General features: G+C 41.6%; 1 protein-coding gene across 2 annotated transcripts in view; it reads left to right on the forward strand.

Annotated features, from left to right (window-relative positions):
- PGAM5 (PGAM family member 5, mitochondrial serine/threonine protein phosphatase) overlaps positions 1–16,046 on the forward strand; it is a 29,123-nt gene that overhangs the window by 8,230 nt on the left and 4,847 nt on the right. Inside the window, exons 3-5 of one of the 2 annotated variants that reach the window (XM_085860578.1) lie at positions 6,885–7,010; positions 7,449–7,534; positions 10,109–10,239. In XM_085860578.1, coding sequence (XP_085716704.1) covers positions 6,885–7,010; positions 7,449–7,534; positions 10,109–10,239 — 343 coding nt within the window. The remainder of the gene's footprint in view (positions 1–6,884; positions 7,011–7,448; positions 7,535–10,108; positions 10,240–16,046) is intronic. The other variant, XM_085860579.1, reaches the window with a different exon arrangement.

A 16,046-nucleotide genomic window follows, 5' to 3' on the forward strand; every position in this document is an offset into this window, starting at 1 on the left:
GGTTTTCATCCGATCCTGATAAAATTTGGGTGGGAGATTTATATCATGATCTAGTTGTGTTTTCCTGAGAATGGGCATGCTGCGCCCATTATGGGCGGAGCCACGCCCAAAAAACGTGTTTTTAGGGGGTAGCCGGTTTCAAGTTACATCTTCTCCGAGGGGGTTTGTCGAATCTGGCAGGGGTTTCGGTGTTTGGTTAGCCCAATGGCACCTGCATAGCCCCACGGAGCTCGATTTTTCATTTTCGTCCCAAGGTCAAGGTCACAAACTTAGAAAATGTCAAAAAAATGAATAAATTGGGCATCGAGCTCCTCGGGTTTTCAACTGTTTCGAATGAAAGTTGGTATGCAAGTAGTGCTCTTCGAGTACTACAACTTTCATCATTTACGTTTTTCCCGATTCCCGCCAGTTTGCCCGTGGCGTCCCCTCGAAGGTCAAAAAATAAAAAAAGGCAAACCGTGTACGTTGCTCGTGAACAATCGCCGTCTCCAGACTTGTCATCTTTTCAAATTATTTTGCTTTGAATCTTAAGACCCATCAACCAACCTATTTCACTCCACTGCCAGATTAAGGCCTCATGTTGAGAGGTTTTCGCACACTTTACAAAGTTTGGATTGATGAGAGTAAGCAGCAATCTAAATGAACCCATACTGCCCAGTGGATAAAGAAAAAAAATAGGGGCAATACCCCTGGGCGCTCACCTGGTAGAAAAATGATACTGAGAAGGAAGTCAATGTGGGACGGAATCTGAAAAATATACCAATGAACCAATGTTATAGCAAATACCTATTTTTATGGGGCATCCTCCCCCCCCCATAAAACCCCTTAAACCCCATTATAATTATTTTTTTTAAATAGCATAAACAAACTTTGGTACATCACGGGTGATAAATGTTGAAGTCAAATTTCATCGGAATTGTGTGTAGTTAATGAGAAGAAAGCAAATACATATTTTGGGGGGAAACGACCCTTCTCCCTGTAAACCCCCTTCGACCTTCATTTTAAGCTCAACTGTGACATAGTTCCAGGGAGCTTATGGGATGGCGCATTGTCAGTCTGTCCGTCTATCCACAAACACTTACAACTTCATCTCTGAAACTACACATATGATTTTGATGAAACTTGATCACAACGTTCACCACCCAGTATGTACCAAAGTTTGTTCACGGCATTAAAAAAACAATCCGGCCCGTAAGGAGTCCTAAAGGTAAAAGTGTGATACTTGAGAGCAACTGAAGGGATTTAAATCCAACTTGGTACAAGTATGTATAATTATGTAAAGATGAACTGATTCGATTTTTGGGTCAAGAAGTCAAAGGTCAGAGGTTATGTTAGGTAATTTAAGTGATTCTTCACCATTGAGAGATAGACCAAAAAACGATACAGTATACAGCACGCTATCTGAAACAGTTATGAATGGATTCAGACGAAACTTTGTGTATGAATTGGGTTAGATGACAAGAACAAGCTGATTAGATTTTTGGCTAGGGTCTGGATATAGATCCGGCCTATCAGTGGGATATAAACGTAAACTCTTCAGGCTGGCGAAGGTATCTGCTCTACTGAGTGCCGTTCTAGTTTCTATTCTGATAAGTCTAATGCTCCTCTCTCCCATATTATCATCTGAATATGTAATAAGTAGATGGTCCATCGTGTTCAACATATAACATTCGATACCTACCTAATTATACCTAATTTGGAGGGCAACCCCCCCCCCCCCCGTATGGACCCCCATGGCCTGATTTAATTTTTTTTTCTTAATGCCATGAACAAACTTTAGTACAGCACGAGTGATGAAGGTTGTAGTCGAGTTTCATTGAAATCATGTGTGTAGTTTCAGAGAAGTAGTTGCGAGTGTTTGTGGACGGACGGACGGCCTGACAACACACCATCCCATAAGCTCCCCGGAAGTACGTTCCAGGTGAGCTAAAAACAGAGCTCAGGTTGTCAAATAAGGCATTTTGCAAGTTGTCTTTCGTTGTACAGGGTGACCCAAACCATATTTTGTTCTACATAAAATTGAGGCTCATGGAAGAGCTTGATGATTGAGAGTGAAAAGGAAATGTACTGACAGTGGGGCCACCGTTGGACACAAGAAGCAAGGGAATGAATGAACAGGGATAGGAAGAAAGAATTAATAATATTAACTTGAAAGTAAGACTAGCTGTGGGCAAGCAGCATTAATGGGGATAGAAAGGATTGCAGCAAGGTATGGGGGAAGACGTGAGATTGTAGTGCACCACCTGTTTGAAGCCCTAGAGGGAGGAGTGTGATTAAACAGGCTCAGGGAAGCAGCTCAACAAACAGGATTTAAAATAATAATAAGAGTGGAAGTGTGCAGTCGGCCAAGATTTTAGTTTATGAAGGGATTCTAAAAAAACCAATACTAACAAAGGTCAATCAAACCAGAATAAACTAACTCTAAGAACTTTATCTCAAGAGAGCTCTCACCAATGAGCTCTCTTGCCTGGGTTTGATATAATTGACCAGACTATATACTGTCAACCAGATGTTTTGGATTATTACAGTTCGGGTTATTAGGGTTGGGATTAGTATGATATAACAGAACTGATTAGCCTGGAAAATGCAAGAGAAAATTTATAATGTGAAATAAACATTATCTTTTCAAAATGGATGCATGTAGATGCTGTTTCGAGCTGTTGTGAAATACCGATATTTTTGTTATAACAGGGTGCCTTGTCCAGAGGTCTGAATGGATATGTCAACATGTTGTACTTAAAATATGCACTAACATTTACAACCATACACTGTCCATAAATGATAAATGGCTCCTACTCCCTATCACTATGCATCATCCGTAAATGACAAAAACCCACAAGACACTTCTCATATCATACCGCCATAAAACCTAGAAACACCTGCGAGTGATCATACCTGTGCAAGATCACGTGACATGACATTATCTTTGGTCATGTAACCGTCAGCGGGAGCAAAGCTCCATGGCCGACTTTTGTTTATGGATATATCTGATTATGGACAGTTTTGTGATGTGATTTTAAAATTTTATTTTGTATGCGGACAATTTTGTGATTATTTTTTTTTTCTCCTGAAATCTCAGCTTCGAGTTACATCAATATGTAAAATTTCAGCTTTCTCGCAGACCTAAAAAGTATTAAACATTTATGTGAGTGTGGGTGAGTGAGTCAGTTTTTATATCAAGTAATTAAAAAAAAAACATTCCTTTCAAAATGTAAAAGGATGGAGGGATGATTTGACAAAAGGAATGAAAACAAGGTCAGGATGGTCACACAAGATCATGTGAAACCATCCCGACATCTTTCTTTGAATAATTGTTGATGCCTGTCCATCCCACCATCCATTTGTAATGATGGTGCATGTTGATTGTTTCCGTGTACGAATTTAATCAGTGAAATATTATACCGTTTTACTTACACACACACACACACACACACACACACACACACACACACACACACACACACACACACACACACACACACACACACACACACACACACACACACACACACACACACACACACACACACACACACACACACACACACACACACACACTATTGTTTGTGGTGATTGTGAACCTAAATGTAGAAAGACAGAGATGTATTGTGTAATTTGCAGGCACAGCCATTATTCAAAGAAAGATGTAGGGATGGTTTCACATGATCTCTTGTGCTGAATATAGGTAATTTGGTCACGGTAAAACGGTCACAAGGTAATTTGGTCACAGTAATTCGGTCACGATGTAATTTGGTCACGGTATTATTATTATTTATTATTCACTGCATTTAAGGCCAGTAAGGCCCAAGAGCAGTAATAAACATTTTCATTTCAGTAATAAACATTTTCATTTCATGGTGGGCGAATCTTGTTGGCATAATGACGTATTGACCAAGTTTACTGACTACTATAATGGAATCGGAATTTAAAAGTTGAGAGAGACAGAATCGATTCCATTATAGTAGTCAGTAAACTTGGTCAATATGTCATTATGCCAACAAGATTCGCCGGCCATGAAATGAAAATGTTTATTACTGCTCTTGGGCCTTACTGGCCTTAAATGCAGTGAATAATTAATAATAATAATACCGTGACCAAATTACCTTGTGACCGTTTCCCGTGACCAAATTACCACGCCCCCTTGTGACCATCCCAACCTTGTTTGCACTATTTTTGGCAAATCATCCCTACATCATTTCATATTTTTAAAGGAATGGGTTCTTGGGGATTTTTTTTCTGTACTTTTTTAAAAATTGTATTTACATGCTTGATAGTTTTATTTTGATTGCACAACAAAATAGCTTGTCAATTATGTGTGAAAACACTTTGCATTAAATGGTGTTGCTATTATATAAATTGCAGCAATTATTAGTGGATTGAGCAATAACATAGGAGGAGATTGGGACCATACTGTGTGCAGAGCATTGGTGCTGCTTAAGCAGTCTCCTTGGCTATTGAACACAATCCTGGACGGGTTGCCACTCTGACACAGTATACCAGCATGATGGCACTCATTTTGCCGACCTTGGAATAATGACAGGCCGAGTTAACCCCACCTGGTATTAATTCAACAGCTGAGCAGGATTTTAACTCAGGATCCTGGAATCCAAAGCCTGCCACCCAAACCATTAAGCTAACACCAGGCATAGCAATACTATACAGTGAATAAAACCACATTGTTACGTGTAATATGTGTAGTAGATCGTCCCTTGAATCAACAAACTTGAAAATGGTTTTATCTTGTTAATAGGCCACAATATTTAATATAAAAAGATGAAGAGGAAGAAGAAACCTCACAACCAGAACAACATTCCTGCGAAGTCCCACCCACTCTCGTTTCCCTTTCTGTTACTATGCATAGAGATACAGTTTTGCTTACGTTTTTGTGGAATCCGTTCAAGTTGTGAAAATTTCAACAAGTCCCCAGGTCAAAAAACCAGTAAAGACCAGTAGCTTACTGGTCAACTGGTACCAGTTGAAAACCAGTAGCCAACTGGTACCAGTAAAGCCAGTTGGTTTCTTACTGGTTTTAATATGGAAATTGGAATAGAGTGATATATTACCAGTTGAAATACATGTATTTAACTAACTGGTATCAACTGGGACCAGTACATTGTAACTGGTATCAACTGGGAGACCAGTACATTGCAACTGGTATCAACTGGGACCAGTACATTGCAACTGGTATCAACTGGAACCAGTAAGACTTTAACTGGTACAAATATGAGCTACTGGTTTTTTCAACTGGGAAATTGGAATTCTGACTGAATTTAACTGGTACCAGTTGAAACCAATAGAGACCAGTTAAAGACCAATTAGAACCAATAGAGACCAGTTGAAAATGTGTACTGGTTTTAACTGGTTTTTCGACCTGGGTCATGGGCCTTCCAACTATAAAATGTAGTCGATTCATGTTTAAAACCAGTCCTGAGCTTAAACCAATTTTGTTTGGCTCTCCAAAGAAAATAATAATCATAATAATATGACTAATTACAAAATAGCTATTTTGTGTCGCTCAATCATATAGTTTAACGATGTCCAAAAGTTTAATTAATGTTATTGGATGTGAAATCCTCCATAGATGACTGGTCGGTGCTTTATAGGTTTCAAAGTTTGTATCTTGGTTGATTTATTTTATTTATTTTTGAGATTTGTTTTTTTTATTAAACCAATGAAGTCTACCAACTTCTTGATACTATAGGTGTGTGTGTGTGTGTGTGTGTGTGTGTGTGTGTGTGTGTGTGTGTGTGTGTGTGTGTGTGTGTGTGTGTGTGTGTGTGTGTGTGTGTGTGTGTGTGTCATCATTTTTCTCGGAGATGGACAAACACAACTTTGTCAAACTTTCAGAAGTTCATCAGTGAGTGCCAGGGAGTGTTTTAGGCAAAAGAAATTGAAAATTTGAAGAAGAAAAAAAGTTTGGATTTTATTGTTTTCTTTTTTTTAATCTATAGTATCTAAGCCTTTGTAGCTATGTGAAAGGTAATATTGAATGATCCCTGACCCCATTCCTTAGTGAGTGTAGGAAGTGTTTTCGGCCCCCACAAAAAAATTAGAAAAAAACAAATTTGATGTCTTCAAAATGCCAACAGGCCTAGAACAGCACTGGGCAATGCCAGGTACACCTGCAAGTTTGATATAAAGAGCTTTCTTTACATATTAGATAGAGCTTCTTCACCCACCTATAAAAACTATATTGTTACAATGTTGATTTTCACATACCAGCCCAAAAATCTTTGTGAAATGAGATTTGTCTGCATTTTCTTATTGTTGAAGCTCACACTTGGGAGTAATTTTCATTTCCAGTTGACTTGAAGTCACTTGTATCACTCGAGTAAGTAGTAGTACGTAACCAGTTTAATTGGTGAATGTGCTATTTATTGAGGCCTGGTGTTGGCTTAATGGTTAGGGCGGCGGGCTTTGCATCCTTGGGTCCTGAGTTCAAATCCCACTCAGCTGTTGAATTAATACTAGATGGGGTTAACTCGGGATGTCATCCTTCAGAGGTCGGCAAAATGAGTGCAAGCATGCTGGTATACTGTGTCGGAGTGGCAACCCGTCCAGGATTGTGTCCAATAGCCAAGGAGACTGCTCAAGCAACACCGACACTCTGCACAGAGTATGGTCCCAATATCCTCCTCCTCCTATTTATTACATTGTAAAAATATTCTTGGTAAGAAGACATTTTTCTTTTTCTTTTTTTTCCTTGTGTTGATCATTTTGAAGCCTGTTGCTTTTTTTTTTTTCAAACCTAATGATTTGGCTGATGGCATTTGCATATCCATGAGATGAATTTCACTGATGCTGCTGATTAATCAATTCCCAAAATGGTTAATTATAAAGATTAATAGCATGCTGTCCCTTAATTATTTAATTTTTTATTACAGGGAGACAACAAGCTAAACTGACCGCCATGAGGCTTGCTAATCTTGGATTTCATTATGATGCTATTATTCACTCCAGTATGAAACGAGCTGTTGAAACTGCACAGATCATTCAAACAAAAATCCCAGGTGATTATTGCCTCAATGGTTTAAAATTGCCACAGGTTATATTTCTCATTTTTTTTTAATCGTCCTGCACTAAAAGTATCCCACACTTTAAAAGTTTCATAACAAGCCCTTTCATAAAGATTATCAAGCAGATTCCATGACTTATATTTGGGAGGTACAGAATCCATGATTTAAATTTTGTTCGCCAACTTCCTGTCCTCACTTGGAGATGTTTTGAGCTGCCATCTCATGAGAAGTGTCCACAGATTACCTTCAGCCCAATGGAAACTCCACTTAATGTGTTTAAGATGTAAATCTCCATCCTTTAAATCTACCACTCTGCTTCAAACCGATTTCCATACACATTCTTGCATTTGAAAAAGGGCTACAAGAAGCATATTCTACCTTTAGGGGAAGGAGGAAAAAAATTGATTCCACTTCATTATATTTTTCCCAAAGGGCCTGAACTGCAGAATAGTGATTTGCTACGGGAGGGAATGCCATATCGTCCAGATCCATTAAATCACTGGAGGCCTGAAATGAAGGTAATTTGTACGTTCACACTAGCAAAATCATACATCAGTTCACAACGCCTGACACACGTCTTTGGTTCTGTTTTATACGAGTAAGCGCTGCTGAAATTATCGAGTAATCTTTGAGCAAAGGCTGTGGCTTGAGCTAAATTTATCTCTCGTGATTAGTTCATATGCGTGGTGTTGGCTTAATGGTTAGGGTGGGTGGGCTTGGGATCCTCGGGTCCTGAGTTCAAATCCCGCTCGGCTGTTGAATGAATACCAGATGGGATTGACTCAGCCTGTTATCCTTCTGAGGTTGGCAAAATGAGTACCACCTTGTTGGGATGATCGAGCCATTCAAGTATCCTGCATCAGTGGCGACATGTCCAGGATTGTGCCCAATAGCCCAGGGGAATGCTTAAGCAGCACCGACACTTTGCACAGAGTATGGTCCCAATGGATTTTTTTTGATTAGTTCATCAAATTTGGTGTTTGACCTATAGATGGGCTCTTTCTTTTATCAAAAGATGCTACAAGAGAGAGGAAAGGTGGTTTGGTGAGGATTTCTTTTTCCAATTCGAGGGGGAGCATTCGAGAGAGTGCAAAACCTCCACCGCCAATACTGCTGGGTCACTCAAGTGAACCTTATATCTTATTCATTAAATATGATGTCAACAGTGCTGACAGAGTTATAGTTCTTTTCTCCAACATTTTTTTTTTTGGGGGGTGGGGTTGGAAATCACTTAAAACATGTAGAAATGCAAAAAAAGATCAAAATTTTGTTGAAAAAAAAGTTGCAAAATATTTTTTTTTTCTCTAACAATTTTTTTTGGGGGGGTTGGAAATCACTTAAACATGTAGAAATGCAAAAAAAAAAATTTCTCTCTAAATTTTTGAGGGGGTTGGAGATCACTTAAAACATGTAGAAATGCAAAAAAAAATTTTTCTCTAACAATTTTTTTGGGGGGGGTTGGAAATCACTTAAAACATGTAGAAATGCAAAAAAAAAAATTTCTCTAACAATTTTTTTTGGGGGGGAGGGGTTGGAAATCACTTAAAACATGTAGAAATGCAAAAAAAATGTTTTCTTTTTTTGGGGGGGTTGGAAATCACTTAAAACATGCAGAAATGCAAAAAAATTCTTTTTTTTTTTTGGGGGGGTAACAATTTTTTGGGGGGGTTGGAAATCACTTAAAACATGCAGAAATGCAAAAAAAAACATTTTTCTCTAACAATTTTTTTTTGTGGGGAGGGGTTTGAAATCAATTAAAACATGTAGAAATGCAAAAAAAAAAATTTTCTTTTTTTGGGGGGGGGGGCTGGAAAGCACTTAAAGCATGCAGAACTGCAAAAAAAATTTTCTCTAACAATTTTTGGGGGGGGGTAACTATTTTGGGGGTGGAAATCACTTAAAACATGTAGAAATGCAAAAAAAAAAATTTTTCTCTAACAAATTTTTTTGGGGGGGTTGGAAATCACTTAAAACATGTAGAAATGCAAAAAAAATCTTTTTTGGGAGGGGGTTGGAAATCACTTTAAACATAGAAATGCAAAAAAAAAAAATTTTCTCTAACAATTTTTGGGGGGTAACAATTTTTTTTGGGGGGTGGAAATCACTTAAAACATGTAGAAATGCAAAAAAAAAATTCTCTTTTTTTTTGGGGGGGGGGATTGGAAATCACTTAAAACATGTAGAAATGCAAAAAAAAAATTTTCTCTAACAATTTTTTTTTGAGGGGGGGGACCAAGTCCAAAATTTAATGGCATAATCCTTGGACCATACCTAACCCCCCCCCCCCCACCAAGTTTCGTCGAAATCCGTCAAGGAGTTTTTCCGTAATACTCTTCACAAACAAACAAACAGAAAGGGGTGAAAACAGTAACCTCCATCCATCTTCGAAGATGGCGGAGGTTAAAAATGAGTTTTGCACTTCAGTACTATTATTTATTATTATTATTATTATTATTATTATTATTATTATTATTATTATTATTACCACATGAAGCGAAAAGCAGGTTAAGCAATTAATTAATGTCCGTCCATGCGTCTCTGTCTTGGCAGTTTGTAATCGAGGAACAACTTATGTCAGTCGAATATTATCTTCTTGATCGCTTTTATTCATGAAACTAAAGAGCACAAAAACAATGCAAAAACTTGTTCATTAAAGGTACACTTTGGACAAATTTTAACGTTGAAGTCCCTAACCCTATTTTTCCTATTAACCCCTAAGTTTGCAGATCATGGGGATTTTCAAGAATGTAACCCCCATGAATGGCAAGGCCTTCCTGTCTATACTTGAACACTGTGTGGGGTAATGTGTTCGATTAACTCTCGAGTTATTGTTATTATTACACCAACCGTCGCTCAGATGGACATTAAACTGGAGGTCCCGTCTACCAGCATTAGTTGGTGGACGATAAAGATCCTATTGTGAATTTTGCAAAGAGTAGCAAAGACACTTTTAAAAATAACGAATTTGTGTACAATTGACAGCAATTTTTTTAAGGGAATGTGTTTTTTAATTATATTATTTTTCATTAGGAAAGGAGATATATTTTTTATTATTATTATTTTATAAGTGCGACACACTTTCTCTTCCTCAGTACTTCACGGATGGCGCACGAATTGAAGCTGCATTTCGAGAATGCTTCCACAGAGCTGAGGATCACCAAAATGGTGACACCTACGTGATTATCGTTTGCCATGCAAATGTCATCCGCTACTTTGTTTGCAGGTAACCCACGTGTATATTTATAAGTTGCAAGGGCTATATAATTGGGTTTAGTTGGAGTCGAGAACGCATGGCCCTTTCAGGTCTTTTTTTGAAAACCATGTGCCAGCTTGAGGGGGTTTATTACCTCCACCACCGAAGGTGAAGGAGGTTATGTTTTCACTCCTTTCTGTCTTTGTTTGTTTGTCTGTCTGTTTGTTTATGTGCAGGATATCTCAAAATTGTGGATGGATTTGGATGAAACTTGGTGGCTGTGTTGGGTGTGTGACAAGGAAGAATTGATTCATTTTGGTGAAGATCCAAATCCGGATCTGGATCTAATCATTTTAAGTGATTCTTCACCGTTGATAGATCGTGCTAAACTGATAAATAGCACAATATCTCAAAAAGCTGTGGACGGATTCGGACGAAACTTGGTGGACATGTTGCATGTGTGACATGGATCAACTGATTAGATTTTAGTGAAGATCCGGATCCGAATCATAATTCTTAAAGTGATTCTTCACCATTGAGAGATTGGGCCAAAAACGATATAGTACTGTATAGCATGATATTTCAAAAATGTATTGGGCCCGATATGTTCTCGTGGATCAGGCATTACGTGGCAGAGGTATGCACTCTACTGAGTGCCCTTCTAGTTAAGTCTGCCATTGAAGGTGGACGGAGGTTATGTTTTCACCTTTGCTGCATGTCTGTCTGTGAGCAGGATATCACAAAAAGTTATTGATGAATTCGGCCAAAATTTGGTGGACAGGTTGGGTGTGTGAAAAGGACGAATTCATAAGATTTTGGTGAAGATCCAGATCGGGATAATATAATTCATTTAAGTGATTCTTCACCATGAAGAGATGGGGGCAAAAACAATACCTCAAAAAGTTGTGGACAAATTCGACGAAACTTGGTGGATATGTTGGGTGTGTGACTAGGACCAATTAATTCAATTTTGATGAAGATCTAGATCCCAAGCCAGATAGGAGAAATGCAAAAATTGGAGCAGGAGCACCAGGGATTGCAGGAAGGCATTGCCTCACTATCCAAAATGAGCCAGGGTAGGGAATGCTGGAGTTGTGTGTGGAGAATTATCTTGTAATTGCAAAAACATGGGTCAAACAAGCCAAGTGTAAACTGCACACAATGACTTCACCTAATAGACAACATATAAATTAGATCGACTCGACAGAAGATGGAGAAGTGCTCTGAAATCTGCCAATACTCTGCCAGGCACAGACTGTGGGACAGATCATACCTCCTTGTGGCAAAGCAACGAGTCGCATTGAGAAAGGTTAAGGAAAAAATATGAAAAATTCAAAAAATCTGACGACGTATGACCTTGAAAAATTATCCAAACATTATGCAATAAAAAGTAAAAAAATGTTTTGGGTAGCTGGACTTGGTTGACAGAATGCCAGACAAATTGTGGCAAGACATTGATGACATTGTAAAAGAAGAGGCCAAAAACAACATCCCAAAAGCATGCAGAAAGAAAAATAGCAAAATGGCTGTCATCAGAAACAATTAAATTATTATTTCACACTGAAGAAGAGAGATGAAAACCAAAGGCACATCAAGGTCAGGTCAGGTATGGGAGCATGCGCCGGAGCAGAGCGTCGCTGCGTCCACTTTCCACCGGTACTCCAGGGGCCTCCGTCTGGCTTCCCCCAGGCAGATGATCAACCTGCTGCAACCACGAGGCACGTGGTCGGCCCATTGGTCTCCTCCACTCATGAGGCTCCCTCGCTGAGAGAATTTGGTGAGCAGGATCAGCGTCAGGAAAACGAGCCACATTTCCATACAGCCCCAGCTGACGCTCACGGACTATGCAGGTAACAAATCTCATTTGAGTCCCTCTCAGCAACCACTCGTTGGACACAAAGTCCGACCAGCGAGAGCCAAGGATTATCCAAAGATAACTGATTCAAAAGGAATTAAGTCTCCGTCTCAGATCCCTGGTCAGCGTCCAAGTCTCACATCTGTAGAGCAGGACTGGAAGCACCAACGACCTGAAGACTCGGACTTTCATCCTGCACAGGTACCGGCAGAACCATACCCCATAATCCAGTGAATCTATGACTCCCAGGCCCGACCCAGACATCTGTTGAACTCTGGCTCACAGACAGCAGAGACATGAATATCACTGCCAAGGTAAGTGATTCTCTCCATGACCTCAACATCCTCACCACAAACAGGCACAGACAGGACAGCAGCATCTAAGATGTCATTGAAGGCCTGGTTCTTAGTTTTGACCCAGGAAACCCATAATCCCAGCAGCTCCGACTCCACATTCAGCACTCCTCAGGGCCCCCAAAATGATATCTAGAGTCTCCGCGAAGATGACTGCATCATCTGCGAAATCAAGGTCAGAGATCTTGACATTCCCAAACGATGCACCACAGCTTGATCTCTTCGACATCCTCCCCAGAATCCAGTCCATACAAGTGCTGAAAAGTGTGGGGGCCGGGACACACCCCTGACAAACTCCATTAACAACAGGAAATAAGTCAGAGATTGTATCACCACATCTCACAGCACTCTCAGTACCAGAGTAGAGTTCAGACATCAGATCGATCAGTTTTGGTGGCACCCCACGAAGACCAAGAATCCCGATGTGAGGACCCAAAGAGCAAGAATAAGGTCAATCATTAACTTCTTTGGCGTAAAGCCTGACTGCTCTGGACGCTGGTGCTCAAGCAGATGGTGGTGAACCCTATCAATAATTATCCGAGCAAAGACCTTGCCCGGCACTGAGAGCAGCGTCACCCCTCGATAGTTGTTGCAGTCTTGGCGATCACCCTTCCCTTTCCAAAGAGGGACAACAAGGTCCCTCTTCCAGTCAGTTTGGATGATGCCTGTGTTCCAGACAGAGCACAGAACTGCATAACTGCATGCAACGACACGAGTACAGCATTTCCACCAGCAATGAGAAGTTCAGCATGGATGCCACAGATCCCTGGAGCTTTACCCCATTTCAACCGGTTCACCGCAACCTGTGTTTCCACAAACGAAGGTGGACCACAGTTAATTGGAGGATCAGCAACAGGGATTGTAACACCCCTGACGTCCAACTCGACAGCTGGTGGAACAGCCTGGTACAACCGCTCAAAATAACCAGCCCAGCGGGCCTTCACTTCGGACTCCTCTGTCAAGAGCCTCCCAACCTCTGCTCTAACTGCAGTACACTGAGGGATGGGCTTGGATGAATGCAATGTGAGAATTCCCCTGTAAGCAGGATGAGAATCACTTGACGACAGGTGATGCTCTGCCCCCTCACAAATTCCTCGAACAAAGGCCTCCTCCTCCACCCTTGGCGCACGTACAGTTATACGCCTCAGCTCCCTGAACATCTCAGCTCTGCCATTCAGCCTGGCCCTGCTACTCTGGTCAATGGTATCCAGTGTCCCTTGAGAGACAAAATTCTTCTTTGCCCTTCGGTGAGTTCCAAGACATCCACCGGCAAGATCAAGGATGGTGGGCTTGAAGGCACTCCACAACTCTTCAGAATCTCCCAAAGCACCCAGACCCCCCAAATCTCCACTCAGCCTGTTCGCAAACTCCTCAGCTGCCCTCTCATCCTTGAGCTTGCCAACATCCAACCTAAGCTGGGATAGTACCATTCTCCTGGATTTGAGGTGCAACTTGAGAGTTGCTACAACAAGCCGCTGGTCAGTATTGAGGAACTGTGCACTCCGGTTGACCCTGCAGTTCTGGGTCATCCTCCAGCAACCATCAATGAGCACATGGTCTATCTCCTTCGCCACACCACCAGCATTGGACTACCAAGTCCAGCGATGAGCTTGTGGGCACTGAAACCATGAACCAGCCACCCTAAGTCCATGACTTCTTGCAAAGTCAAGGAACTTAGTGCTATTTCTGGTTCATAGTTCCTGACCCATGGGGACCAACACACGTCTCATAACCATCCCTATCAGTTCCAGTCGATGCACTGAAAACACCCAAGACGAGAAGTGTATCTCGCCTGGGGCACTGATCAACCACAGACTCGAGCGTGGCATAGAATGCATCCTTCACGGTGAGATCACTCGCCTCAGTCGGAGCATAAACAGAGACCAGTGAAATGACACCCGAGAAGTGACGAATCCTTAGTCTCATCATACGCTCGTTGACCGGTGTTACCTCAATTATAATCATTGGAGTCAGCTTATTGGACACAGCTACAGCAACTGCTTGAGCATGTTAACCATCAGAGCGACCAGCCCAATAGTAGGTGTAACCACCCGCCATGATCTCGCCGCAATCCGGTCTTCGAACCTCAGAGAGAGCTGCAATACCGATATACAAACGCTTGAGCTCAGATGATAACAGAGACAGGTGATCATCCTCTCTTCGGGATAGGACATTCCAAGCACCCACCCGAAGGGACCGCCTCAGGTTAACCCAAGGAGACCGCCGTCTGGTAGACGACACCTCAGCACCACCCCGACACACTCTCCCGCAATCTGACCCGGGAATGTTACCCCGTGGTTTTCATCCTATCATCAAAGATTGGGGGTCCCGAAGGCTTTGCCCCAATCCCGTCATCCAGTGAGCTGCTCTGCAAAGGGAAGCTGCACAGGAGGTACTCCCACGGAGTGGGTTTTCACTTCTTTTTTTTATGCTTCTGGAATGTTTTCCGGAATGAAGGGTTTTACGGTGGCCAGAGTGCAAATCATGCCACCAACCTCCGAATAAGAAATAACTCAACTGCAGGAGGACGTCCGCAGACAGTTGGGCACTAGATATGGATGGCCGTTGGCTCACAAGGAGCTCCTCTGCCCTTTGATGGGTTTTGTTTTTAATCCTGCTGGGTGTCCATATCCAAACACCCTCCTCACCAGGAAACCTGGTGGGGGAGACGGTTTAGTCTCTGGCAACCCGACCATGGAACAGGTTAGTACATGTTTATATGATGCCTGTAGGAAATCACAGATCTGATCTGGCCTGACCTGACAATAAGAACTCCAGCAAGTCCTCTTTGTCAACCTCCTCAAAACGAGCCTGCTTCGCCAGGTCAACAATTTGGCTTATAGTAGATGGAACATCAGCAAACCCCCTGAAATTGTGGGCACACACCAATCTTCCATATGCTGAGGGTGCGTGGGAGCATTGTCTACAAGCGGCAGAGATTTATTGTTGTTGTTCTCCATGAAGGACTTCTCAACGTGGTTAGAGAAGTAATTGATCATGTAATCCTGGGTCAACGTCCCAGTTATCGAAGCCTTTGCATTTGACCACCATAACATGGGAAGCTGTGGCTTCAGGGACCCCTTTTGTGTTTTTTGGATAGCAAGTCGAGGCTCGTGTGAGAGCTAATACACAGAAACATATAACAAGGAAAGAGACAAGCGGGGTGGGAAAGCGAAGCACAAAATAGTGGGGAACAAAGACAATAGAATATCTTTGGAAGGGAGAGGGATGGGGCGGGCTACACGGGGTAAACAAGATGGTACTACAGGGACTTTCAGGAAGGAAAACAGGGAATTTGAAGGAGGTGGGTTTTGGATGAATTAACAGGGGTATAAAAGATCAAGATTTTGGATGGGGGAAGATATGAGATGGTGGTGAACAGCTGTTTTGAAGACCTGGAGGGAGGAGTGGGATTATAGAGTGTGTAGGAGTTTTTTCCAGAGGCGGGGAAAAAAAGGAATGGAGGAGTGAAGGTGAGCAATGATACTTGATTTTGGCAGTTTCACCAGAAGGGGATTTTTGGTGGACCTTGAGCACTCTGAGGAAATATAGGGGGGACAGAGCAAGGGGGCAAGGCTGGAGAGGAGATGGAAGAAGACAAAGACCACTGACCTGCCTCTGGTGAGAAA

Source organism: Eptatretus burgeri, chromosome 16 (assembly GCF_056783735.1).
Source record: "Eptatretus burgeri isolate ZD-2024b chromosome 16, Ebu_testis_v1, whole genome shotgun sequence".
In the NCBI taxonomy this organism is placed as follows: domain Eukaryota; kingdom Metazoa; phylum Chordata; class Myxini; order Myxiniformes; family Myxinidae; genus Eptatretus; species Eptatretus burgeri.